The sequence below is a fragment of the Xyrauchen texanus genome, chromosome 49, assembly GCF_025860055.1.
Source record: "Xyrauchen texanus isolate HMW12.3.18 chromosome 49, RBS_HiC_50CHRs, whole genome shotgun sequence".
Taxonomy (NCBI): Eukaryota; Metazoa; Chordata; class Actinopteri; order Cypriniformes; family Catostomidae; genus Xyrauchen; species Xyrauchen texanus.
The window spans coordinates 4,088,161-4,113,993 of NC_068324.1; the positions used below are offsets into that span (position 1 = coordinate 4,088,161).

Sequence of the window (25,833 nt, forward strand, 5' to 3'; positions counted from 1 at the left end):
CTGACTTTCTTTTGAGGGAAAATAAATAGATTTAGTGCAGAATGTCTTAATTCACACAAAGTTAATTTCACTATAATGTGATTGTAAATATGTAAATATTAAGGAAACCTTTTAATATTTAATTACAATTTATTAGGTTGACAAAGCCAACATGTTGTTATACTATTTAAACTTATGATTTTTCTGAGACCAACATTTCTGACTGTAATTTCTCCCACAGTTTTCATGCTACTTTCACCAAATTCTAGACAAACTTTCTGACTGTTCTGACTCCACTTCCTGTATCTTTTGTTATTGATCAGACTTACGATTTCCACACAGCAGGCAATCAGTTCTCTGAAAAATCCCATAGACTTGCATTGAAGGAAATGTTCAGATGAGCCAAGACTATTCAAACTCCAGCTGTCAAAATTTCAGACGTAAACAAACCCACACAAGGCTAGCTAAAGTAGCTACAGTCTCAATGTCTATCAACAAGCCATAACACCATAGCAACAAGCTAAATCATGCTAGCAATGCCTAGCAACTAGCCAGAACACCCTAGCTACCAGCTAAAACATACTAGCATTACTTAGCTACATGCTAACAATGCCTCGCTACATGCTAAAACATGCTAGCAACATGCTGTGGGGCTGTCTATCTTTTTGGCTTTTTATCTAGCTAGCTGGTTGTTTATTTTACTGTAATGTCTGTATAACCATCAAACTTTTAAACTGCTTTGTCAAGGCAACATCAAAGTTTGTGCTAATCTATGTGTAGCATTTGGACTAGTTGCAATTTAAATGCTGATATCAGGAATGGACTTTTGCACTAGGAACAAAGTAATTATTGATATAAAAAAAAGTTGTTTTTACAAGTACATAGCTGATATGTGTATTTGGAATTTCAACTAGTGAGGAATTGCATTTTGAACAAGACACATATGACCGATCATTATGACATTTTACTTGTGAAAATGCAGTTACTGATTATTTGCTAGTTGAAATTCAGTTTTTGAATCAAGAATGAAATCAAAAAAAAATGTATATAAGAAATTAATGCTTTACTAGTGCAGATGTGTTTACTGGTATCAAGAATTGGCATTTTATCTAGTGAAAATTGAATTGCACATGATTAAATGTCAAAAGCACTTTCAACATGGATATAAAAAAAACATTAGCCATAACTATAAAATAACCCTCTTGTTGTTTGTTTTCTTTCAGTGTGGTGTGTGAAATCGGTCCGGCAAATCTTTACAAAACTGGTGAGGTCGAGATAGAGGTGGGCAGTGGAAAAAAAGGAGTGTCCACTAAACATGTCCAGTTTACCTACAGGGTGAGTCATGAACATGCATTACGCAGCATGCACACATGAACTTAAAAGAATATTTCACCCAAAAATACAAATTCTCTCATCATTTACTCACCCTCATGCCATCCCAGATGGGTATGACTTTATTTTTCCAATGGAACACATGTGAAGACAAATAGAAAAATCTCTCAGCTCAGTAGGTCCTTAAAATGCAAGTGGATGGTGATCAGACCTTTTGAAGCTCCAAAAATCAGACAGTCATCATAAACATCCACATGACTCCAGCGGTTAAATTAATGTCTTCTAAAGTGACAAGATAACTTTTGGTGAAAATCTACATTTAAGTACTTTTTAACTGTAAACCTTCGCTTATGGTCAGCAACAGTATATGCATTCTCTCATGTGAAGAATTCGTGTTGATGTTATGGACATTATATCTTGTTTTCCTCTTTGTTGAGACATCCAGGAAAAGCACACAAATGCACCATTTGTGAGTAAAGAAATGGATACAAATACAGATCTAAACCAAAACCAACTAAGCGTCTGTTCAGCGTTCCTCCTACTCAATTGTAAACAGCGCTGCTCTTCCGGGTGTGTTGCACATGTGTCAGTTCTTGCGTGAACGTCCCAACGCTATTACGTCATACGGGCATACCTCTGCTGACAGGAAGCAATGATTTATAGTTAAAAATTACTTAAATATTGATCTTTTCACACCAAACTCAATCGTATCTCTTTAGAAGACATTAATTTAACCGTTGGAGCCATATGGGTGATGTTTATGTTAACTATCTGTTCTTTTTGGAGCTTCAAAAGTCTGATCACCATCCACTTGCATTTTAAGGACCTTCTGAGCGGAGATATTTCTAAATTATTCTTCAAATATGTTCTGCTGAAGAAAGAAAGTCATACACACCTGGGAAGGCATGAGTGTGAGTAAATGATGGGAGAACTTTACTTTTTGGGTGAACTAACCCTTTAATTCTGTGAAACAATTTGAGATCACATTTGGAGAGCTTTGTAAACATTTAGTTTGTAGAAGTCAAACGGAGCTCTCTGGATCCAGTATGCAATTATGAGGCAATTTATCACAGTTATTTGCGCAGTCACTGGTCACCCTGTGGTGATGTGCAGTGGTAATAATTATGGGCTGTGTTTCCACGGCTGATGGCTTTGGCAGGATTGATTGCATCAGTTTTTCTCGGAGCGAGGCATCTCTTTCGTGCCCTCAGGGAAATGCTGAGGGTGAGCTTTTGTTCTGCAGATTGACGTGTCTCGGACAGTGTGAAGATGCATTTCCTGGGATTATGTAATCATTACAAGAAAATGGTAATGTCCAAAGTGTGTCTGTCTCTGCAGGGTTATTACACCAGCTGTGCCCATCATTACTACAGTATAGTATTCAAATTTTGGTCAAATCTTGATTAATTGTCAAAAAATGTAAATCGAAGAAGTTTATTAACAATAACTTGAACTTTAAAAGAGTCACATCATAGAAAACACTTTTTTTCTCTTTTGAGTGAACATTTTAAACATAATCTGACGTTCACAATGCAAAGTTCCGTCATGGTTATGACATCACTATACGAGAACATTAACGTATGACCTTGGCCTACTCTAAAGGATGACACATGAAGAGACATACTTCACATACGAAGAGGTTAGCCAATCAAAACTAGGTAAACATATTTCTTACATTTGGAGTACATATGGTTTTAAAGGTAAAGTAGCAACAATAGCTTCTAAGGTTCATGGATAGGGTGAAAAATTCTACTAAAATTATTATGATTTTGGTGCATGACATCTTGAGGACCATTAAAGTAAGATTACAATTGGATTTATTTAAGAGTAAAATAAAAATGAAATTTTTGTCTCTTTAGGATCCCATAGCAAAAACTGTGTCCCCTGATCGGGGTCCTAAAGTGGGAGGAACTATCCTCACCATCACTGGGATGGGCCTGAACACAGCTTCTAAAGAAGATCTTCACATCACCGTGGGTGATGTGCTCTGCAGAGTGTGAGTGCAGTATGTCATCATTGGAAATGATTGCCAGATATTGCATTTGTTTGGTTAATTCTTTGTTCATTCTCGCTCTCTCGCTCTCTTTCTCTCTCTCGCTCTCTCTTCTCTCTCTCTCTCTCTCTCTCTCTCTCTCTCTCTCTCTGTGTGTCAGTGAGACATTCGGAGATCAGATCACCTGTAAATTGGCGGAGTATCTTGGCGATACGGTTCCATCAGCCCGCCTCACCGTTAGGGTTCATTATGGCAGACACACCTCGACTGATGTCCATACAGCCTTTCAGTTCTCCAACAACCCATCTGTGTCTGACCATCAGCCCAGGAGCAGCTTCATCTGGTCAGTTTTACCAGATGGAAAAACAGATCGAACAAATACACGTAACACTGTAATTCCACAGAACATGTTTTGGATAGCAAAGGAATCATGCTGTGCAGAAAATCAGATGTTGTATTGAAAGACAACATGAAACATCGTCTACACAGTAAACTTTCATAATGTGATGCATTTTAGAGTGAAATAATGTAGGACAGGACTTGATGTTATTTATCAGGATTTGGTTGGATTGTAGATTTTTGGCTGTAAAATAATTGGTCAGTATTTTAATTTTTTTGGCCGCCCATACTGCCTTGTTTACATCTGCAGAGGAGAAAAGTCATTTCAGAGATTAAAATAGTGATTACATTTGTAAAAATTATACCTTTCTTTAGACTAATGCATGGATTATACGTGGATGAATTGTATGCAATTAGACCAGGGACATTAATTTATATAGATATGTTTTATAAATATTATTTATTTTATTTTTATTGATGTATTATTTAGTATTTAAATGTATGTACATAAATATATATATTTTTTATTGTATTTTATATTGACTTAAATATATTAAATATTTGTTATATTTATATATTTTGTTTTTATTTTAATTTATGAATATAATTATATCGTTTTTTATTCATTTATTATATATATATATATATATATATATATATATATATATATATATATATATATATATACTTTATTGATGTTTTGGATAGAATTAATTATTATTAATTTTATTTTGTATTTATATTAAATATATAATTCAAGTTTGGAACATCCTATCTACCAACAACCAAGAAAAACTGTGTCCTGGTGTACCTCGGAGAATTGGGGCTGTTTTAAAGGCAAAGGTGGTCACACCGAATATTGATTTAGCTTTTTTATGTTTTCTGGCCTTTGTATGACATTAATTGAAAAATGAAAACAATTTATGTCATTATTTTTGAAGACATCCTTTTCTGAAAAAAATTTTCACAAGTGCTTAACTTTTGCACAGTCCTGTTTATTACAATTATTATTTACTACAGTAATTTGACTTGTGGTTAAAATATGGATGTATTTGATCATGAACTCCTCAGCTGAGGTTACCTCAAACATTGTCAAAAGAGCATGTAATGATTTTGTATTTGTGTTTTAGTGGTGGCAGAAAAATCGTGGTGGTCGGTTCTGGATTTGACCTGGTCCAGAAGGCCACTATCAGAGTTGTGGCATCTGCAGGAGAATGGTCTGGACAGACTGCCCCAGTTGAGGTATGAGAACCCAAACTGATCTCCAGAAGCTGCTGTTTGATTTGCTTTTCTTCTGTTTTACTTGCTGTTAGAGTTTCATGTCCAATGAATTACTCCGTTCTGATTGAAATGACAATATGAGGCGACACCTGCTCTGTTCTGAAGCATTCATGGACAAGACAAACGTTTATCTAACGAAAAACTTGATAAATGTTTCATTTCATCTTTTTTATCTGAAGCTTCTGTACTCCAGATCTCTATTTCTCCAGAACTCTGACTATCTATCTTTTTATCCGTCTATCTCTCGGTTTTACCACCCCCACATTTAGACTTGTGCTGCTCCCCCTCAGAATATCAATAGATCCTCCTGCAGAAGTCTGTTACGCCTCAGTTTTTGTTTTATGAAGGCCTTTGGCCCATGTTCTGCTCATTTGGGGCTCCTGGGAAATTAATAGACAGATAACTGAGGAAATGGTTCATTTAAAGGGATAGTTCACACAAAAAAAAAAAAATTACATTTTGTCATCAGTTACTCACTCTTAATGTAATTCAAACCCAATTTGGTAGTAGACAAAAGTAGATATTATGCAGAGTGACTGAGCTGCTCTTTTCCATAAAATGCAAGTGGATGGTGACTTACTGCCAAGCTCCTAAAAGGACTATAAACAGAATAATAGTAGTTCATACAACATGTGTACTATATCCAAAGTCTTTGAAAGCCATACAATAGGAACAGACCAATATTGAAACAAAGTTTTTCATTTCTTTGGCAGAGCTCACAAATCTCATTTGCGCTTGTGTTCAGTTAAACAATGGTGCCTTTTAGTCATGTCACGGCAGGTTTGACAACATTGAAACCAAATGCTATTGCCATGTGCCAAGTTTAAATATGCAGTATGGTACCGTAAGTCCTTTTTGGAGCTTGACCGCACAAGTCACCATCCTCTTTTGTTGTATGGAAAAAGCAGCTCAGACATTCTGCCTAACATCTCGTATTGTATTGTGTTGGGTTGGAACAATATGATGGTGAGTAAATTATGCCAGAATTAATTTTTTGGGGTGAACTTTCCCTTTAACTGAAGAGGAGCAGCATTAATGCAATCTTTCTTTTTTCTCTTTCAGTTTGTAGAGGGTTCGATATCTAAAAATGACACTGTAATCATGTTCGTGACACCTGCAGTCAGCCAGACATACGAGTCTCAGTTCTTCAGGACATATGTTCAGCTTGATAACCTCCAAAGTGAGCTGACTCCATTTGAGTATCACCCTGACCCTGTGTTCGATCCGCTCAGCAAAAATGTTATCACTGAAAACAGTATGATAATCGTCACTGTGAGTATCTGCTCATAACATGAGTCAAACACAGGGTTTTCATGCATGTTTGTTTGCTCATTAAATTGTGAAATCAAACCATTTCAGCAAAGGTTTTTGTGTGTCCCAGGGTCGTGGTTTTTCTAAAGCGATGACGGCGAAGGAGGCGCAGGCGTTTGTGGGTGATGTTCAGTGTAACGTGAACACGCTACAGGATGATAAATTATTCCTTGATCCGCCCTCAACTGCACCAAGAGCTCGATCCAAAAGACAGAGACGAGACACCAGTTTGGAACCTCTGGACCTGCTGGTGAGAGACCACCATCCATCCATCAATCATCTATTCATCCATTCATCTGGAAATCTATCATCCATTCATCCATTCCTTGATCCAATTTTCTGGAAATCCATGTATTCATCCTTCAAGCATCCATCCACCCATTCATTTATTCAGGAAATTCATCCATCATTCATCCATCCATCTTGAGATCTTTCCATCCATCCATTTTTCTGGAAATCCATCCATATGGGAATCTATCCATCTATTTATTTGTCTAGAAAAAAAATCCAAGCATACATCCCTCCATCCATTTTTCTATAAATCAGTGCATCCATTTCTACATCTGCGAATGTATCCGTCCATCCATTGATCTGTTTGTCTGGAAATCTGTCCATCCATCAATCATCCATCCATCAATCCCTAAATCTTGAAATCCATCCATCCATCTTTCTGGAAATCCATCCTTTATTTTTTCTAGAAATCCATCCGTCTGTCCGTCCATCCATCCATCCATCTTGAGATCTATCCATCATTCCATATATTTTTTTCTGAAAATCCATTCATGTGACCCTCCATCCATATTTTCAAGAAATCATTCCATCCATCCATCCATCTTGAGGTCCATCTATCCATCATTCCACCCATTTTTTTCAAGAAATAATTTAATCCATAAATTCATCTTGAAATCTTTCCGTCCATCCGTTTTTCTGGAAATTAATCTATGAATCATCCATCCATTAATCTTGAAATCCATCCCTCCATTTTTCTAGAAATCTGTCCATCCATCCATTCATCAGTCCAATAATCTGTAAAGCCATCCATCCTCTTATTTATCTGCATATCATCCATCCATCAACAGTTTATCTTAATTATTATTATTTTTTTTAATAATCTATTTATTTATCCATCGTACATCTGGAAATCTTACCATTTCTCATTTCTCCTGTGGCTCTCAGATTAAGTTTGGGAATGGCGAATGGGTGGTGGGCTCCGTTCAGTATGAGAGGAAGTACATTCTTCCATTGCCCATCATCATCCCAGCGGTGGTGTTTCCCATGCTGCTGATTATCGCCATCTCTGTCGTCTGCTACAGGTTAAAAATCAAATCCTTCTTTCCCACAATGCCCCTGAGGCGTTCATTTGAATGAACATTCATTTAATTAATTCATGAATTCATTTGATCATGTGTGTGTAGGAGGAAGAGCCAGCAGGCCGAGAGAGAGTACGAGAAAGTCAAACATCAGCTGGAGAATTTGGAGGAAAGTGTTCGGGACCGCTGCAAAAAGGAGTTCACAGGTCATATATGCACACACATGCACACAACCCTGTAACTACTGTAACATGGGGTTAGTTAGCCTGACAAGTTTTGTTCTTGGAAACAGTAATGTCTAGCTTTGAGAGAGTGTCAATAACAAGAAAAACAAGTACTGAATGTGAAAAAAAAACTATCGACTTCGGTCGCACTGCCGACTGAAGACGGCAGTGCGACAGAGAAAGAGATTTACGGACAGCTGTCCAACACCTGTCTTTTTGGAACTCTTGAGTTTTATTTTAAACTATTATTTATATCGTCAAGTCGGTTCTCGCCTCCTCATTTCCATTAATCCCTTTACACTGGTGCCGAAACCCAGGAAGGAAGAGGGATGCGCCGTAGTAAAGTCCTCGCCACTACCATCCACCCCAACGGAGCAGCCGCGGCCATCTGCCGGGGGACGGAGGAGCTCCCCGGCCTGAGAGAACGAGGGAGGAATGTGGCAGGGTGGAGGGCGGGGGCTGGGTGTGTGGAATCACGACCCGGCCACGCCCTCCGCCCTGCCACAGTCAGATGATGTTGATCTTCAAATCTAGTGATGTGCACATGTTTGTGTGATAGTTAGGTTTAGGTCTAGGGGTAGAGTTTGAAAATATTAAATAATGTTAGTCTGATGTGAAATGAATGGATGTCAATGAGAGATCACTAATATAGTCAAACAAACCTGCGTGTGTGTTGGTGTGTGTTTGCGTGCATGTGTTTTCTGCATTGTGGATGTTTTATAGTCTCACCACACATTTATGTGTGGTTGTGTTCTGCATTGTGTCTGATTTTTTTATTTTTATTTGACAAAAGCAGAACATAAAAATCTCTGTTTTAGTATTTCCCATTCATTTCCTATGGCGGGATGTTTTTACGACCCCTTTGACTTATCGAATCAAGTCCAGATTTTTTGCGTGTGTGTTCAGATAGCTAGTGCAGGAAAATTCACCAAGTCTTGTACCACTCAGATAAAGGAGACCATTTTTTATTAAAGAAGAAAAATCAAAACGGGTCCAAAAAGACCAGTATAGTGCACAAGGGTTAAAAGTAATATAACAAATTTCTTGTAATTAGATTACAGTTACTGACTTTAAATAATGCTTACGTTATATATTTAATGTACACAAATAGACGTAATTCAGGTTTCAAATGCATTTGATGTTAATAATATTACTGTAGGTAAATGTGCAATATTACTAAATGAATATTATTTACATCAAATGCATATAAAACATGAATTATGCTCATATGTACGTCTGTTTGTGTGTCTGTGATGGCTAAAGGGCGTGCACCTCATAAGGGAGTTAATGTGTTGTGTACGTCAATGGAACACAGAGGAAATATAGACAGAATGTATTTTTAAAGTAAAGTGGAAAAACTAATATTTTAGTTTTGATAGTTTGCCTATAATGCCTAAAAATGCTGTCTTATGTAGGAAGCCAGCTCACTAGGCATTCAATTCTAGATAAGTTTAGCTCAAAGTAAGGTTTTAAGCTGTGGTCGTAACAAATCATCATCCTGTCATATCCTGAGCAGATCTGATGATTGAAATGGAGGACCACACTAATGATCTGAGCGAAGGCAGGATCCCATTCCTCGACTACAAGACCTACACAGACCGGGTCTTCTTCCTGCCTTCTAAAGATGGCGCCAACGACGTAATGATCACCGGAAAACTGGATATCCCAGAATCCCGCAGGGCTACAGTAACCCAAGCACTGAACCAGTTCTCCAATCTGCTCAACAGCAAAACGTTCCTCATCAATGTATGCAACTCAAACACACTGGGTGTCATTCACTAACCATGTCATTCTGCATAAAATCTGTGAATCGAATGTTTTCTCACAGAACTCATGATTCATCCAAACATTTGCAGGACTTTAATAAATTTAGGGTCAAATTTGGAATCAAATAAAAATTTTATGTATGTGCGCCACACACCTGTTTGTGAATCCAGTGGAAATTTGGCGTGAGAATGCACACTCGTATGCAATTATTTATTTTATTTTATGTTATCCCATTTTATCCCCAATTTGGAATTCCCAATGCGCTCCAAGTCCTCGTGGTGGCATAGTGAATCGCCTCAATCCGGGTGGCGGAGGACGAATCTTAATTGCCTCCATGTCTGAGACCATCAATCCGCGCATCTTATCACGTGGCTTGTTGAGCGCGTTACCGCGGAGACCTAGTGTGTGTGGAGGCTTCACGCTATTCTCCACAGCATCCACGCACAACTCACCACACACCACATTATAGTGACCACGAGGAGGTTACCCCATGTGACTCTACCCTCCCTAGCAACTGGGCTAATTTGGTTGTGTAGGAGACCTGGCTGGAGTCACTCAGCACGCCCTGGATTCGAACTTGCGACTATACGGGGGTTTTCAGCATCAATACTCCCTGAGCTACCCAGGCCCCCCGTATGCAATTATTAGTGAATGAGACCCACTGTAATTATGATCAGTTAATATATAGCTGCCTTCAACCTTCTCATTTTAAATTATTTTTCACTTAATAGCTTGGAGGGTCAGGGAATTCATGTTTTATGATAAATGTCAGGGATTTCTCAGAATCCACACTCCTATAAACACAAAAATGTACGCCCTAGTGATCAAGCCCTGTAGACATCATGCAAACATTTCCATCAGTTAAACAGATTGATGTTAAAAATTGGCCCCAGAGGTCTCAATCAACGCCTACGTTCTCATTGAGGTCTTTTATATTCATGCCACAAACACAATTAAACATGTACATGTAATGACACACACGTGTAAGCATAAACAAATAAACAAGCCCTCCCACACACTGTCATTGTTTAAAGGCTGGCCAGTAATTATGTCCCCAGTGTTTATATCATTCCACACGATATACAACAGTTCATCTTGAAGCGTAAATGGACATAAATAATCATTATAATAGATGCATAGTAAATAAATGTAAAGCTAAATGTTCCACAGATGCAATAATAAAGTAAATACATTTACTTTGTGTTTACAAACGGTTTAAATCTCATTTCTCTCTCTCTTTGTGTGTTAAGTTTATCAGAACGCTTGAGGGGCGTCCAGATTTTAACGCCAGGGCCAAAGTGTACTTTGCATCTCTACTTACTGTAGCGCTTCACGGTAAGCTGGAGTATTACACAGATATCATGAGGACGCTACTGCTGGGTCTCATGGAGGAATACGTTCACAGCAAGAACCCCAAACTGCTACTACGCAGGTGAGACACTATCAGAACAGCATGCTAAACACTAGTCCATGTGCCATCTAATGCATATTGCACACAAAAATGGCAAGAACTTTCTCAAATCTGCAAGCTCCAATCTGATTGGCTGGCTATTCGCAATTTCCAACAGTCATGTTTATGGGTAAATCTCATGAAATGTGTTCACGTCACATTTTACCCCAAAATCAAAATAAAATATTTTCTTTTGCTTTGTGACAATGAAAAAATTCTCATTACGATAATGCGTTCTGACGATAAAGTTCCCATTATTCACATTTTAAAGCCTTTTATTGGCAAAACATTCAATATATGCAAAGAGTCAATATTTACAGTGTTGACCCTTGTTCTTCATAACCTCTGCAATTTGCTCTGTGGGCTTCTGTTTGTCCACTCACCTTTTGAGGATTGACCACAGGTTCTCAATGGAATTAAGATCCGGAGAGTTGCCTGGCCACAGATCCAAAATTTCAATGTAATGATCTCCGAGCCTCTTCATTATCACTCTTGCCTTGTGACATGGTGCTCCATCATGCTGGAAATTGCACGGATCACCAAATTGCTCCTGGATCATTGGGAGAAGTTGCTCTTGCAGGACATTTTGATACCATTCTTTATTCATGGCAGAGTTTTTGGGCAGAATTGTGAGAGAGCCCACTCCCTTGTATGAAAAGCAACCCCACACATGGATGGTCTCAGGATGCTTCAATTTTGGCACGACACAGAAGGTAGCGTTCACCTTTTCTTCTCCGGACTATCGATTTTCCAGATGTCCCAAACAGTCGGAAGGGGCTTCATTGGAGAAAATAACTTTGCACCAGACTTCTACTGTCTAATCCTTGTACTTCCTGCAGAATTTCAGTCTGTCCTTAATGTTTTTCTTGGAGAGAAGTGGCTTTTTTGTTGCCCTTCTTGACACCAGGCCATTGTCCAAAAGTCTTCACCTCACTGTGCGTGCATATGCACTCACACCAACCCGCTGCCAATATTGCGCAAGCTCTGCACTGGTGGTGACAATTCCGTAGCTGACTCCTCAGGAGGAGATGGTCCTGGCGCTTGTTGGACATTCTGGGACGTCCTGAAGTCTTCTTCAGTTCAGTTGAACCTTTCTCCTTGAAGTTCTTGATGATCCGGTAAATGGTTCTTTCAGGTGCAATATTCTTTGCGTCACGATGTGTGTGCGTGTGTGTTATCCACAGGTCTGAAACAGTGGTGGAGAGAATGCTGAGTAACTGGATGTCTATCTGTCTCTATCAGTACCTAAAGGTAAAATATCAACCTTTTTTAACTACTCTTTGTGTTGGTCAGTGCTGTGCTTACACTCTATAAAGTTGTCCTACAAATGACTGTCTAACAATTGTCTGTGCACATTCTGCTTGGTTAGGAGAAAGTATTTTAACATTGAAAAAAATTGCATACTTCAACTTTAATTTCATTTATTAATGTTTAATTTCATTAATGTTATTTCATTTTCATTTTTTTATTAGTCTTAGAGCGATGGGTTTTGTTCTCACCTCAGGGTTCTTGGTCATGCTTTGATATTCATGAATGTTGCTGAGATGATGATAACGGTGTTTAATGAGAGGCCCGTTCTGCATGAATCAGCACTTCACATGAGTTACAGCATCTCTGCCGTCAGAAACGCACTTTAAAGCTGAAGTGTGTTAAAATACTTTCTCTTACCCCAGTTTAATATGCAGAGACAACTATAAGTAAGCCTTTGGTAAGTTGTTTTCACTCAAATGTGGATCACTGTGGCTTTGCGGTGCTTTCAAAACATTGCTATGTTTGTTTGAGCATCCCAACCAGCTCACCATAGCAACATTGTCTCAACCAATGGTGTGAGTTTAGGGCGGGTCTATCTCTATGTTGCTTCTATGTTGAGATGTTGCTTGACAATTTAGAGATTTACTTGGACAATAAATGTTCAAATGTTTGCATCTGTTTAGGACACTGCTGGAGAGCCGCTGTACAAACTCTTCAGGGCTATTAAACACCAGATTGAAAAAGGGCCAGTGGATGCTCAGGTCAAGAAAGCGAAATACACACTGAACGACACGGGCCTGCTCGGAGACGACGTGGAGTACAGCATACTGGTATGGAATGTGTGCGTGAGCGTTAATGTTGGCAGTCGTAGTAAAACAAGGATAAATAATAGGAGATGTCTTTGGAAGATGGAGACAGCTTAAAGCCCAGAAATCATTTAAAACGGATGCTGAGTTTTCTCAGGCTAATTTTCTCCTTTAACAGGTAAGCATTGAGCGTCACCTAAAATTAGCTATCTAATTTATATCAGCTACTAGTAGGGATGGATATTTTGAGTTCATTCAACATTTGAGAACTCACATTCATACTCTGTGAGACTCATGTGCAGCCTGGTTTCAAGGCAGCGAGACACAGCCGTGTCCTCATTCTGGCAACCCGCATGAGCTTCGAGTCTGGGGCAGGGCAGACTACTCTCCAATATTTTGAATTTGGACTGCAGTACCCATTTCAAACGCTTGTTGTCAATCTTACATATAGCACCTTTAAATATACATTTTGATGATTTTTCGCAAACAAAAATAGGCTTATTTTACTTGATGATACAAAATGTGATTTATTGATTAATATCTTGGGAAAATAAATTAAATATTAAAGAGAGATATAATTTGTAAGTGTTTAGAGGTCGAATGATACTGGAATTTGCCATTACAATAACTAAGGTAGTGGGTGAAAGCTGATAACCGATTAATCGGCCGATAGATAAATACAAATTTTAACGTTTTGCAAAACAAAACGATTTACTAAACTGATTCAGACTGTCCAAAGCAAGGCCGATATTGGATTTTGCTGATGTCTATATCGAAGGTGGTAAAGAAGGTAGACACCCGATTAATCGGCCGATATTGGAGTTTGCTGATGTCTTATTGCTGTAATACAGTAATGAAAATATCCAGACTGGCCACTTTTTTTTATTACATTTATTTATTAATATTACATTGTGAAATTATACAATAGTATTTGTAAAACAAAATATTAAAATCTAAAAACTATTATATCATTTTATTAATTTAATTAAATGTGCATTGTGATGTTTTTGTGACAAAAATATGCTTAATTTACTTTATACGAAATATAATAATATGTAATAAGGCGATTTTTACCTATTTATCGGCCGATAGTTTTTAAAATCGATTTATTGAATGTGTTTTTGTTTTTCTACGAAAATTTTCTTAGTCTTTCCTAACTGTGACAGGCATAGACAGAGACATAGGGACTCTTTATATTTAATGCCTGTGCTCGCAGCTCCACACAAACAGATAAAGGAAACTATATATAAAAATAAAACAGCCAATTTTCCTTTTCTCTCGAGACTGAGTCGGTCAAAATCAACATGAATTCAATAAAGGTGAAATATACTGACATTCAAATATGTCTATGCTTCATATTTGTCAAGTTAGTTAGATCGCTACATTTAGTGACTTGTCAACAAAGAACAGTGTGGGTGTTTGTGTCTTGGATTGTATTAAAGCTACACCTTCTCTGTTGAGGGTCATAACATTCACCCTTTGACCTCAGACGCTTCAGGTGCTGGTGCAGGGGGAGGGGCCTGACATCACGCCAGTAAAGGTGCTGAACTGTGACACCATCTCTCAGGTGAAGGAGAAAATCCTCGAGCAGGTGTACAAAAACCTGCCGTACTCTCAGAGACCCAAAGTAGACAGCGTTACGCTCGGTGAGTGAGTGTGTGTGTCTTGCGTGTTAAAGCCTGTTCCAAAATGTATAAAGACATTATTTATCTGCTTGTGCTGTGGTCTGTTCCTCCACAGAGTGGCGTCCCGGCTCTACGGGGCAGATTCTGTCTGATCTGGACGTGACATCACAGAAGGAGGGCAAATGGAGACACATCAACACACTGGCACATTATAATGTGAGCGAAACCTCCACTGCAATGGCTACTTCAGTCTTGTTGTTGTCCTTAAAGGGAATGATTCTCACTTTTTGTGTGCATGTATGTTTTAGGTACGAGATAACGCAACACTGGTCCTCTCCAGAGTTCAACACACGCAACAGTCGTATGACCAAAATCATGACAACCATGAAGAGAGTGAGCCGAAATCTAATTACCAACTTCCTCAAAGTTGTCTTTGGACTTCACACATGCACAAGTGGATCATTTGGTACACACACTACTCTGAACCCGTGTCTAAATATCTTGACAGGAAATGCCCTGTTGGAGGATGATAAAGTTTTTCACCTTGTTCGACCAGCGGACGAGCTGGATGAGATGAAATCGAAGAGAGGAAGTATAAAGGACAAGTCCATGACTAAAGCCATCACAGAGATCTATCTCACCAGACTGCTCTCTGTCAAGGTACTTCCTAAAGGAAGTAAATATCATAAAAATGTGACTTTCCCTTGAAACTATATGAAACGGCATGTGCATTTTACTTTTATTGAACGAAACTGAATTTTGGAAGTGAATGGGGCCGATTTTTGAATGTTAAAATACTCACTGTTTGAAATGTACTGCCACAAGACATAAACAATATGCGTGTTAACATGATTTTAGTGTGGAAAAAATCACAACAAAGTTATAGCCAATTTTACAACTCCGTTGTCATGACGATATAACGTCAACAAACCCTAAAATTACTGTAAAAATTACAATTTAAGCAAATTTACAGCTCAAATAATACACAAGATTTAACTGAAGAAAGAATGCAAATTGGCACCATTCACTTCCATTGTAAGTGCCTCATTGTAAACTCGATATTTGCATTTTGTTTTTTTAAGAAAAGGAGGGACGAGTCGAAATAAATTTTTTTGGTAATCAACATTATACCACAAACGCTGTCGATTGAGCTAAACTTGTATTGAACCCGGAACATTCCTTTTAATCAGCGTTTTTTTTCTTGTTTTCTACAAAAAATATCGAAATCTCCTCAAAGCAAGATACTTAAGATAAGTTGATTTCAAAAATAGTAAGCCTACTTTTGACTATATTAAGTACATTTATTTTCCTCATTATTTTAATTTTTTTCTCCCCAATTTGGAATACCCAATTCCCATTGTGCTTTTAAATCCTCATGGTCGCGTAGTGATTCGCCTCAATCTGGGTGGTGGAGGACGAATCTCAGTTGCCTCTGCGTCTGAGACCGTCAATCCGCGCATCTTATCACGTGGCTTGTTGAGCTGTTGCCACGGAGACATAGTGTGTGTGGAGGCTTCTCGCCATCCACCGCGGCATCCACGCCCCAACTCACCACAGGCCCCACCGAGAACGAACCACATTATAGCGACCACGAGGAGGTTACCATTCATTGTTAGATCATGTTAGTTCAGAAAACATGAACTAATCTTAAAATATACATCTTTTCATTAAAAATTAAAAAAGTGCCTGTGTGCGCGCGTGCATGCGTGTGTGCGTTCGTGCCTGTGTGCGTGCACGCCTGCGCGTACGTACGCGTGCAATTGTCTCTTTTTATGTCGATCTGACAAAAGATTGCGCTGCATATTGTACGCCAAGATGACTTATGTGAAATCTGCCAATTTCGATATGATAGGATAGCTACTATCTAAATTTTAGGATTCATGGTACTGAGATTTTTGTCTGTCCACCAGGAAACAAAGAACTAGTTACTTGATTCCACAAATTTTGTGTTGTTTAACAGCATCAAATATTTGAAAAGTTACACAGTGTGGACAATACCTTAACACTTGAACGTAAAGTAAATAAAAACATACAGAACCATTATGTGAAGACCTTTTCACACCGAACGAGACATGAAAAATTTTAACGAATTGCCAAAAAAAATTGCCCTTTCACACCAAAAGCGATGCGAATACTTGCCGTTACCACATTCACGCCTTCACAACATGTGGCCGTTTCATTGCCAGGTGAGGAGTAGAAAAATCAACAGTAGAAACAAAATCATTTGTTGACATGCAAATGTTCACTTCAGGTTTGAAAGGCTCCAGAGGAATCTATTGTTTCTATTCAAAATGTTCATCGCAGAGAGAAATTCGTTTTTTGGTTTAAAGGGACTTTTTTTAAATGTCAAGAAAATAGTATTTAAAGTGAACACAAAACCACATTCGTAACACATTTTAGTTCCATAATGTTACAAATTTACATTTGAAGCAGAATATTAAATGAGAAAGAAATGGACAAAAAAAATAAAATGTTTTTACCATTCATTATCATTAATAAATGCATTAGGTATCATGAATAAACAATGAAAAATATATGTTTTACAGCAGTTCTACATCTTTAGTTAACACACTATGAACTAACATAAACTTACAATGAACAATTGTATTTTATTACCAAACATTAACTAACAATGTTAACAAGTGCAACTTTTGCTTTTAATAACGTATTTGTATGTGGTGAAATTATCATTAACTAAGATTAATAAATACAAGTATTGTAAACGTATTGTTCATTGTTAATTCATGATAACTAGCATTGCAAACTAATGTTTACAAGTGGGACCTTATTGTAAAGTATTAACAAAATGAACAAATAAATCATCAACGATAAGACTAGCAAAGTTTAATAAAGTAAATGGCGTACATTTGGATTTCATGCCAACTTTGAATTTAAAAATGCAATATTAACCTTTCTGTGCACTCTTGTGTATCTGTTTTTATAGGGTACGCTGCAGCAATTCGTGGACGATTTATTTAGCAGCGTTCTCTGTTCAGGTGCCACGGTCCCGCCAGCTGTTAAATACTTTTTTGACTTCCTGGATGAGCAAGCGCTGAGACATGAGAACGTAGATGAAGAAACCATACACATCTGGAAGACCAACAGGTGGGAACATGTGTGCGTGTTGTCTCGCAGCGGGATTCTCTGTTCTGTGATTGTCATTTTTCTCTGGAGACCTGTCTGCATATGCTAATGTCAGCTCCGCGTTCATTTATTCCGCCTGATGTGTTGTCGTGGATGCGCTGTGATTGATAGCTGCCGCAGAGAATTGTGACGAGCAATATCATCGCTTCAGCAGCTTTGCACACTCTCAGGGTTTCCATTAAATATAATGCCGCCCGCAGCCAAACAAACACCTTAATTATGTCCCTGGTTAATTTAATTGTTCTGTTATTATACGCTTTCTTTGTTGTTGTTGTTGTTGTTGTTGTTGTTGCTGTTGTCTGCAGAGATGCGGCTGGCCAATATATAGATCCTAAAATCACTCATCTGAATGAGCTTTTTTAAAACTAGATCACACGAAACAAAAACTTGAACTGTTTAATAACCTGTTTAAAATTCCAAAGCTGTCCGCGCTCATGCTCCAATGGCATGAGTATTGAGGGAATTATTTGCTCTTTATAAAATGTATGCTCCATTTGAAGGAAAGATGTTGTATCAAATGGATCAAATGCACAATTAGTGGTGTTCCCTTACCTGTCGCTATTACACTTGCTTGTACTTGGGGTTAGGGATTTGTACAAACACCTAACCCTAAATGCCGAAACATACTCTACACAGGTGCTTCTAGCTACGCAAGCTCAATTCGGTTCGTTGATGCATTACAAAATGTGTCAGACCTCAATGCAAAGAACTCAAAGTAGAAGCGGACAGTTCACACCAATGTTCGCTATAGTGCCCCTTGTGGCAATGTTGAGAATGCAACACATATTTATGTTGCATTATCAACGTTGCCACAAGGGGCACTATAGCGAACATTGGTGGCAACTGTCCGCTTCTACAGGGAGTTTTCTTTTTCAAGTCAGCTAATATTGCTGAGTAAGTAAGGTAAATTCAAAATTCACCGATCAACCACAACACTAAATCACCTGCCTAATATTGTGCAGGTACTCCTCGTGCCGCCAAAACTGCGCCAACCCGCTTCTCAGAATAGTGTTCTCAGATTATAATCTTCTCACCACAATTGTACAGAGCTGTTATCTGAGTTGCCGTAGACTTTGTCAGTTCAAACCATTCTGGACATTTTCTATTGACCTCTCTCATCAACAAGACATTTCCATCTGCAGAACTGCCCCTCACAGGATGTTTTTTGTTTTTGGCACCATTCGAGTAAATTCTTGAGACTGTTGTGTGTGAAAATCCCAGAAATACTCAAACCAGCCCGTTTGGCACCAACAATCATCTTTGCGATTTTCTAATCATCCAACTGTGTGGCAGCAGTGCAGTGCATAAAATCATTCAAATACGGGTCAGGAGCTTCAGTTGATGTTCACATCAACCATCAGAATGATGAAATCTGTGGATGGAAATGCCTTGTTTATAAGAGAGGTCAACAGAGAATGGCCTGACTGGTTTGAACTGACAAAGCCTACAGTAACTCAGATAACCGCTCTGTACAATTGTGGTGAGGGGTTGGCGCTGTTTTGGTGGCACAAGGGGGAGCTACACAATATTAGGCAGGTGGTTTTAATCTTGTGGCTGATCTGTGTATTTTTAGAAACTTACCTGAATAATAACACATCCAATTTAATGGCACAAACTTTTAAAAGTAATTCTATTGCCCCCTTGAGTACTGTGGTTTGTTACCACCACAGTAACACAAGAAGGTACATTAAGCATGTTCAACCAGACTAACGTTGGCAATGCAGTGGTCAAGTGCTTGCATATGTGTACATATACTTGCATAAAGTATGTTTCTGGCCTATGTATATAACTTTGATGTTTATTCATCCTTTTGATGTGAAAATCAGCCTATGAATGGCCTACTTGTATTTGTGTCTGAATATTAAGAGGGAAAAATTTGGGGGCCTGGGTAGCTCAGCAAGTGAAGACGCTGACTACCACACCTGGAGTCGCAAGTTCAAATCCAGGATGTGCTGAGTGACTCCAGTGAGGCTTCCTAAGCAACCAATTGGCCTGGTTGCTAGGGAGGGTAGAGTCACATTGAGTTAACCTCCTCGTGGTCACCATAATGTGGTTCTCGCTCTTGGTGGGGCGCGTGGTGAGTTGTGAGTGGATGCCGTTGAGAATAGCGTGAAGCTTCCACACACGCTAGGTAACCGTGGTAATGCGCTCAACAAGCCACGTGATTAAATGCGCGGATTGGCGGTCTCAGACGCGGAGGCAACTGAGATTCGTCCTCCGTCACCCAGATTGAGGCGAGCTACTACGCCATCATGAGGACTTAGAGCACATTGGGAACTGGCCATTCCAAATTGGGGAGAAAATAGAAAATAAAAGAGGGGAAAAAATGTATACACTCCAGCTTTAATACTGTGTCTACGGAGTGGTGGTGGCATAGTGGGCTAAAGCACTATACTGTTAATCAGAAGGTCGCTGGTTCGATCCCCACAGCCATCACCATTGTGTCCTTGAGTAAGACACTTAACTCCAGGTTGCTCCGGGGGGATTGTCCCTGTAATAAGTGCTCTGTAAGTCACTTTGGATAAAAGCAGTCTGCCAAATGCATAAATGTAAATGTGTCTATCTGTCTCTTACTCTCTATCTTTGCAGTTTACCGTTGCGTTTCTGGGTGAACATTCTGAAAAATCCTCACTTTATTTTCGACGTGCATGTGAGCGAGGTTGTGGATGCCTCACTGTCCGTCATTGCTCAGACCTTTATGGACGCTTGTACGAAAACAGAGCACAAACTCAGTCGGGTGAGCCTGCTAAAATCCATTTTTCCACTTAAGAGAACACAAACACAAAAGAAGTCATTTATAAACATGCTGTGTTTATCGCCTCCAGGATTCTCCCAGCAACAAGTTACTCTATGCAAAGGAGATCTCCACCTACAAGCGGATGGTAGACGAGTAAGTGATGAGTTTTCAGAGAAAGAAATGCTATTTTAAATCAGTTGTTGTGTTGTCTCCAACTGTTTATGGACCATATTATGCATATTGGTGCATTCCAGCTCCTTAACTGTTCCATTAATGATTCTTAAGAATTGAGTCTCATAAGAGTCATTCTTCTAGGAATCAAATTACCTTGGTCATGCTACATGTTTTGCGCTTTAGATTAAAAAATAATTGCTGTCGATTTAAAAGAATCGCCTCAAAAGAGTCATTTGTCTGGGAATCGAACTACACTGGTAACGCTGTATATTTGGCACTGTAGATTTAAAAGAATCGCATTTGCATGACTCTTGCCTAGATAAAATAAAATAGCTGCCTGGGGCGTTACTTATCTTAAAGGGACTTTAGTTATTAGAGATTTCAGATTTAACCTGCCACTAAACATCCAATTAGTAGTAGAGTAGAGTAGTTGGTCGCTTTACACATCAGAAGGTCTCTTCCTGTCTAAGTGGGCAGTTCTTGGTCAGAAGTATCCACAATGTGGACCAGAGTTCACACTGAAGTCCAGCTATGTGTATAAAGCCATTTTGTGTTTACACAGGTACTATAAAGGAGTTCGGCAGATGGTGCCCGTCAGTGACCAGGAGATGAACACACATCTGGCTGAAGTGTCTCGGGTGAGTGTATGTGCGTGATGAGCTTTCAGTGATATTATTAGGGAAACGAGAGACGGGTGTTGACTTGTGTTTGTTCTTCAGGCACACACAGAGAAACTGAACACACAGGTGGCACTTCACCAGCTCTACCGGTACGCCAGTAAATACTATGATGGGGTGAGTATACAAACACACACAACGTTCTGTCCTCATTTTTCAAATCCCTATTGTATATTTATTACACAGTAAATGCCATTTTTAATGCGCTCAAATTGAGACACTACATTTAATATTTGTAGTGTACTTTTAAAATGCATTTGTTTATTCCCTGGTCATTTAATCTGTATTTCTCTCTCTCTTTAGATAATAATGTCTCTGGAGGAGGACCCTGCTGCTCAGAGTAAACAGTTAACTCTGAGACTGCAACAGATCGCAGCAGCACTTGAGAACAAAGTCACTGACCTTTAACCCTGCCAGTGGATAACACACACAGAGAGAGAGAGAGAGAATGTGTGTATGAACACACTGCGTGTGTGCTTAGCATATAACTATAATCAGATGTTCAATTTTTTTCCTGTGTAGAGAGAAAAAGGTTTTAAAATTGTATTCTATATATTTTTTAATGTGCGGTCTTTATAAGAGGAAAATAACTTTTTAAATAGGACGGCCTTGTGTCAATTCTGTGTAAGAGTTTGTCTGCGTGTGTGTGCGCGTGTGTGTGTGTGTCCGCAACAGGTTGCCTAAATTTTGACCAAAAGGGATCCGCCCAGTGTCACTGGTATGGTCCTACAGCATATGTATGCGGGGGAGGAGCCTACAGTGAGGTCATATCTGGTATCGACCAACCAAAACTGCTAAAAGTGACATCATCTCAGAAAAAAAGTTAAATAAATAGATTGCAGTGGATACTGAACAGTATGCAGTACACTAGTATTCCAATGTCATAAGCTTCAATTTTAATTCAGCTACATCTGCTAAATCAACTAGCAGACCCACAGATAATCAACGCGGGCAATAACCAATAAAATTTGTCGTCATAAGGCATTTCAATTCAGCTACATTTATTTCAATTCAGCTACATTGACCAATGTGCAGACCCACAAATAATCAACACAGGCAAAAACAACTAAAAAATTTGTCGTAAGGCATTTCAATTTTATGTATGATGGCACCTGTGAAAAATCTTTATTTTCAGTGTTGTGTTATTTTAGAAAGTTGTTTAATATTAAAAGGTCGATACTGACTGAATTTATTGCTAATTTCGCAAATTATACTTCGGTTGTCCGCGAGCTGCTAAGTCTCACATGCATGGTGCACGTGACGCAAATTATTTCAGCACAGCACAGTACAGATGAGAATATTCAACGCAGGCAATAACGAATAAAGGCATTTATTTTTACATTGATGGTACCCGTCAAGTCTTTATTTCCAGCGTGTTATTTAAAAAAGTTTTAATTCTGAAAGGTTCAGTACTAACTATACAGCACTATTTGTCTTAAAAGTCCAAAGTATATTTCCGTTTTCTGCGTGCCGCTAAGTCTGACAGACAAATTATGCAAATTATGTCGTCTGCACCAGGGAATGTTTATGACTTGCAAAGACCCCTGGGCCAATTATCTCCAAGTGCCCCCCTCCAAATTTTGTTGGGGGGGTTTGTTTTCATGGCGAAAATTTGTTGAACAGTTGGGGGGCAAGTTTCATTTTCATTTTCATTGTTGATGGGTTTTCGAGCGGGGGGGATCGCCAAACTGAATCACGCAACCTTAAAGCCCGGGGTCCCCCCGGGCAGTCAAGGGCCTCTGGTAGTCAAGGACCCCTGGGCACTGGCTCCACTGGCCCGGTCGGTAATCCATCCCTGGTCTGCACAGTACACGCGTACTGTCTGTGTGCAGCCCAGTTTTTCTAGACACGCTGACAGTGCGCATCTTTACACGTCATCACACATGCACCTGCCGTTGACTATTAAGGAGTATTTGTAAGCTATCTTGGTGTGCGTGCGATAAATGCTTTTGTACGGCCTCGCTGTCAAAAGAGTTTACTTTTTCATTTCAGCTACATGTACCAATAGCAGACCTACAGATAAGCATATAAGGCAATAACTAATAAATAATATTTGTTCTGAGGCTTTTAAATTTTATGTATGAAGATATGTTTGAAAAGTCTATTTCTAGAGTTGTGAAAGGTTCGATACTGACTGTATTTATTATGTACAACACAAATTGTCGATGTACTGAACAAATGACATGTTTCAAGGCCAAAATATACTCTGGTTATCTGCATGATGCAAATTCTGTCATCAGCACAGTACACGCGTCATCTGCGCATGTGCCTGCGGTTGGCTGTACTACAGAGTATCCCAGTGCAGATGTAGTGCGCATGCGTCGAACGCATCCATATGGGCTCTCGGTCCAAAAGAGTATATTTTGAAACGCTAGAGTGCTCGACTGTGCGTGAGACGTAATGGAACGTGGAAAAACGAAGTATAACTTACACTTTAGTGTGGACGTGCTTTATAACTAGCAGACCCACAAATAATCAACACGGGCAATAACGAATAACGAACATTTCATTTTTATGTATGATGGCACCTGTGAAAAATCTTAACATCACGCGGACAACAAAGTATACTCTAGCGTTTAGAGACAGTTTTGCAAGTGATGTTGAGAAATGTTTAATTTGACACTTTCTGGCCTCAAATCTTGGGAGTTTTTCTTTCGTTAGAATGGTTTCACTGTGATACCTAGAACGTGAATGGTTTAATTTGGCAGGAAGGATAATGACAATTTCTGCTGTGAGAGACCAAACCTATTCAAACCAGATATATTTTTTTCATTTACATTATTTCTGCAACATCTACAGTACCAGTTAAAGGATTTTGAACAGTATTGAAGGCAAATGGCTTGCGATGTTGGACGTTGGGATTCCTTCTCTTTGAACACAGCTAGGGTGCTTTAAGAGTTGGGCCGTGCTGCTTGGCGTGAAGCGTCTTGGCACGACCCCCCCCCCCCCCCTTCCCCTCCACTTTAATAAAACCAGTGGGAGCTTCATTTGATCGTAACTGCATGCGTGATGCTGACTCCTGCTTTCAAATCCACTATTTTCCCTTTCTCTTTAATTTAAAGGGATAGTTCGATCCCAAAAATACAAATTCTGTCATTTTTACTCGCCTGCCTTTCATTCGAAACTTGCATTCTGTTATTTTTGTGTGGAGCACAAAAGGAGACATTTTCAAATCACAGCTCTTGTCATACATAAATAACCGTGCACAGGTTTGAAACTACATGAGGGCGAGTAAATAATAACAGAATTTTCTTTTTTGGGTGAACGACTCTTTTAAAGCACAAGCGAAGATGCAAGTCTCTGTAGTTGAGTGTGAAATGCTTCTTTAAGCCTTTCTGTAGCCAAAACGTGCCTTAAAGTGTTTAAATGGGATTGGTACAGTTGTATTGAAGATGTCGATTTGGGATTCAAATGGGGTGGGGGGTAGTTGTTGGGCGTGTAGAGGTCAGAGGTCGTGGCGTATGTAAAGTGTGGTGTTAACAGTAAGTTCAGTATTCAGAGATGTGCTGTAGCCAGAACATGCCAATATATTTGAACATGCTGTATGTATAGAGCAAAAGCGCAGTTTTTAATAACGTGCAAATCTTTTGAGTGTGTGTGTGTGTGTGTGTGTGTGTTTGCTTTTTAGGAGTTTACTGCATTGGGAAAACGCTTGAGAATGTCCATCTAGACAGCTGCCATTACGTTTGGTCTTTATGCAAAAAGATATATCGATTAGCACACTTTTTTTTATCACTGTACTGACCCAAAATTGTGTTTAATTGATGCGTATCAACAAATAATCTGTACAAAACCTTTTCTTACTGCTGTGCAGTTAATATTGTTATTTTTTGTCCTTATGAAAATATATGCCTTTGTATTAAAATGCTAATCTGTCTACACTTGTTCTCCTGTGCATTACGCTCTGAGAAAACTCAGTTTGTTGTTGTTTATATCTTTCCTTTTACTTGTGAATGTGTCGAGAGCAAAGCATTCTGGGACTTCGGACAGAGAACTGCGAATGGATTCAGACACAGCAGCTCTCGGAGGACTGATCATGCCACCTGGTCCTTGTTTCAATAAACATACCCCTTAATTTCTCAACAGTTTCGTTTCGCCTCTTTTCTAGACTACAAAAACTATTCAGATATTCTGCTAAATTATTACATAAAAAATTCTGAATTGCTGCTGGAATAAACGAAGGCAAAGTAGGTTATTACACTTCATGTGAAACAAAACGCAGGAGATCAGCAGTTACAGAAATACTCAAACCAGCCCATCTGGCACCAACAATCATGCCACTGTCGAAATCACTGATATCACATTTTTTTTCCCCATTCTGAAGGTTGATGTGAATATTAACTGAAGCTCCTGACCCACATCTGCATGATTTTATGCACTGCACTGCTGCCACATGATTGGCTGATTAGATCAGGGGTTGGGAACCTATGACT

At 39.0% G+C, this 25,833-nt stretch overlaps 1 protein-coding gene across 2 annotated transcripts in view; it reads left to right on the forward strand.

The window, feature by feature from the left end:
* LOC127640742 (plexin-B2-like) overlaps positions 1-25,475 on the forward strand; it is a 187,684-nt gene extending 162,209 nt beyond the window's left edge. For both annotated transcript variants that reach the window (XM_052123463.1, XM_052123464.1), the window contains 22 exons: positions 1,203-1,314; positions 3,171-3,307; positions 3,465-3,647; positions 4,774-4,885; positions 5,987-6,196; positions 6,306-6,485; positions 7,412-7,548; positions 7,651-7,751; positions 9,286-9,515; positions 10,787-10,968; positions 12,171-12,237; positions 12,921-13,067; positions 14,533-14,689; positions 14,784-14,884; positions 14,977-15,061; positions 15,177-15,328; positions 17,613-17,773; positions 20,402-20,549; positions 20,638-20,702; positions 21,286-21,361; positions 21,443-21,517; positions 21,704-25,475. In XM_052123463.1, the coding sequence (XP_051979423.1) occupies positions 1,203-1,314; positions 3,171-3,307; positions 3,465-3,647; positions 4,774-4,885; positions 5,987-6,196; positions 6,306-6,485; positions 7,412-7,548; positions 7,651-7,751; positions 9,286-9,515; positions 10,787-10,968; positions 12,171-12,237; positions 12,921-13,067; positions 14,533-14,689; positions 14,784-14,884; positions 14,977-15,061; positions 15,177-15,328; positions 17,613-17,773; positions 20,402-20,549; positions 20,638-20,702; positions 21,286-21,361; positions 21,443-21,517; positions 21,704-21,808 (2,923 nt within the window). In that variant the 3' untranslated portion in view covers positions 21,809-25,475. The remainder of the gene's footprint in view (positions 1-1,202; positions 1,315-3,170; positions 3,308-3,464; positions 3,648-4,773; positions 4,886-5,986; positions 6,197-6,305; positions 6,486-7,411; positions 7,549-7,650; positions 7,752-9,285; positions 9,516-10,786; positions 10,969-12,170; positions 12,238-12,920; positions 13,068-14,532; positions 14,690-14,783; positions 14,885-14,976; positions 15,062-15,176; positions 15,329-17,612; positions 17,774-20,401; positions 20,550-20,637; positions 20,703-21,285; positions 21,362-21,442; positions 21,518-21,703) is intronic.
* Positions 25,476-25,833: the final 358 nt, after the last annotated feature.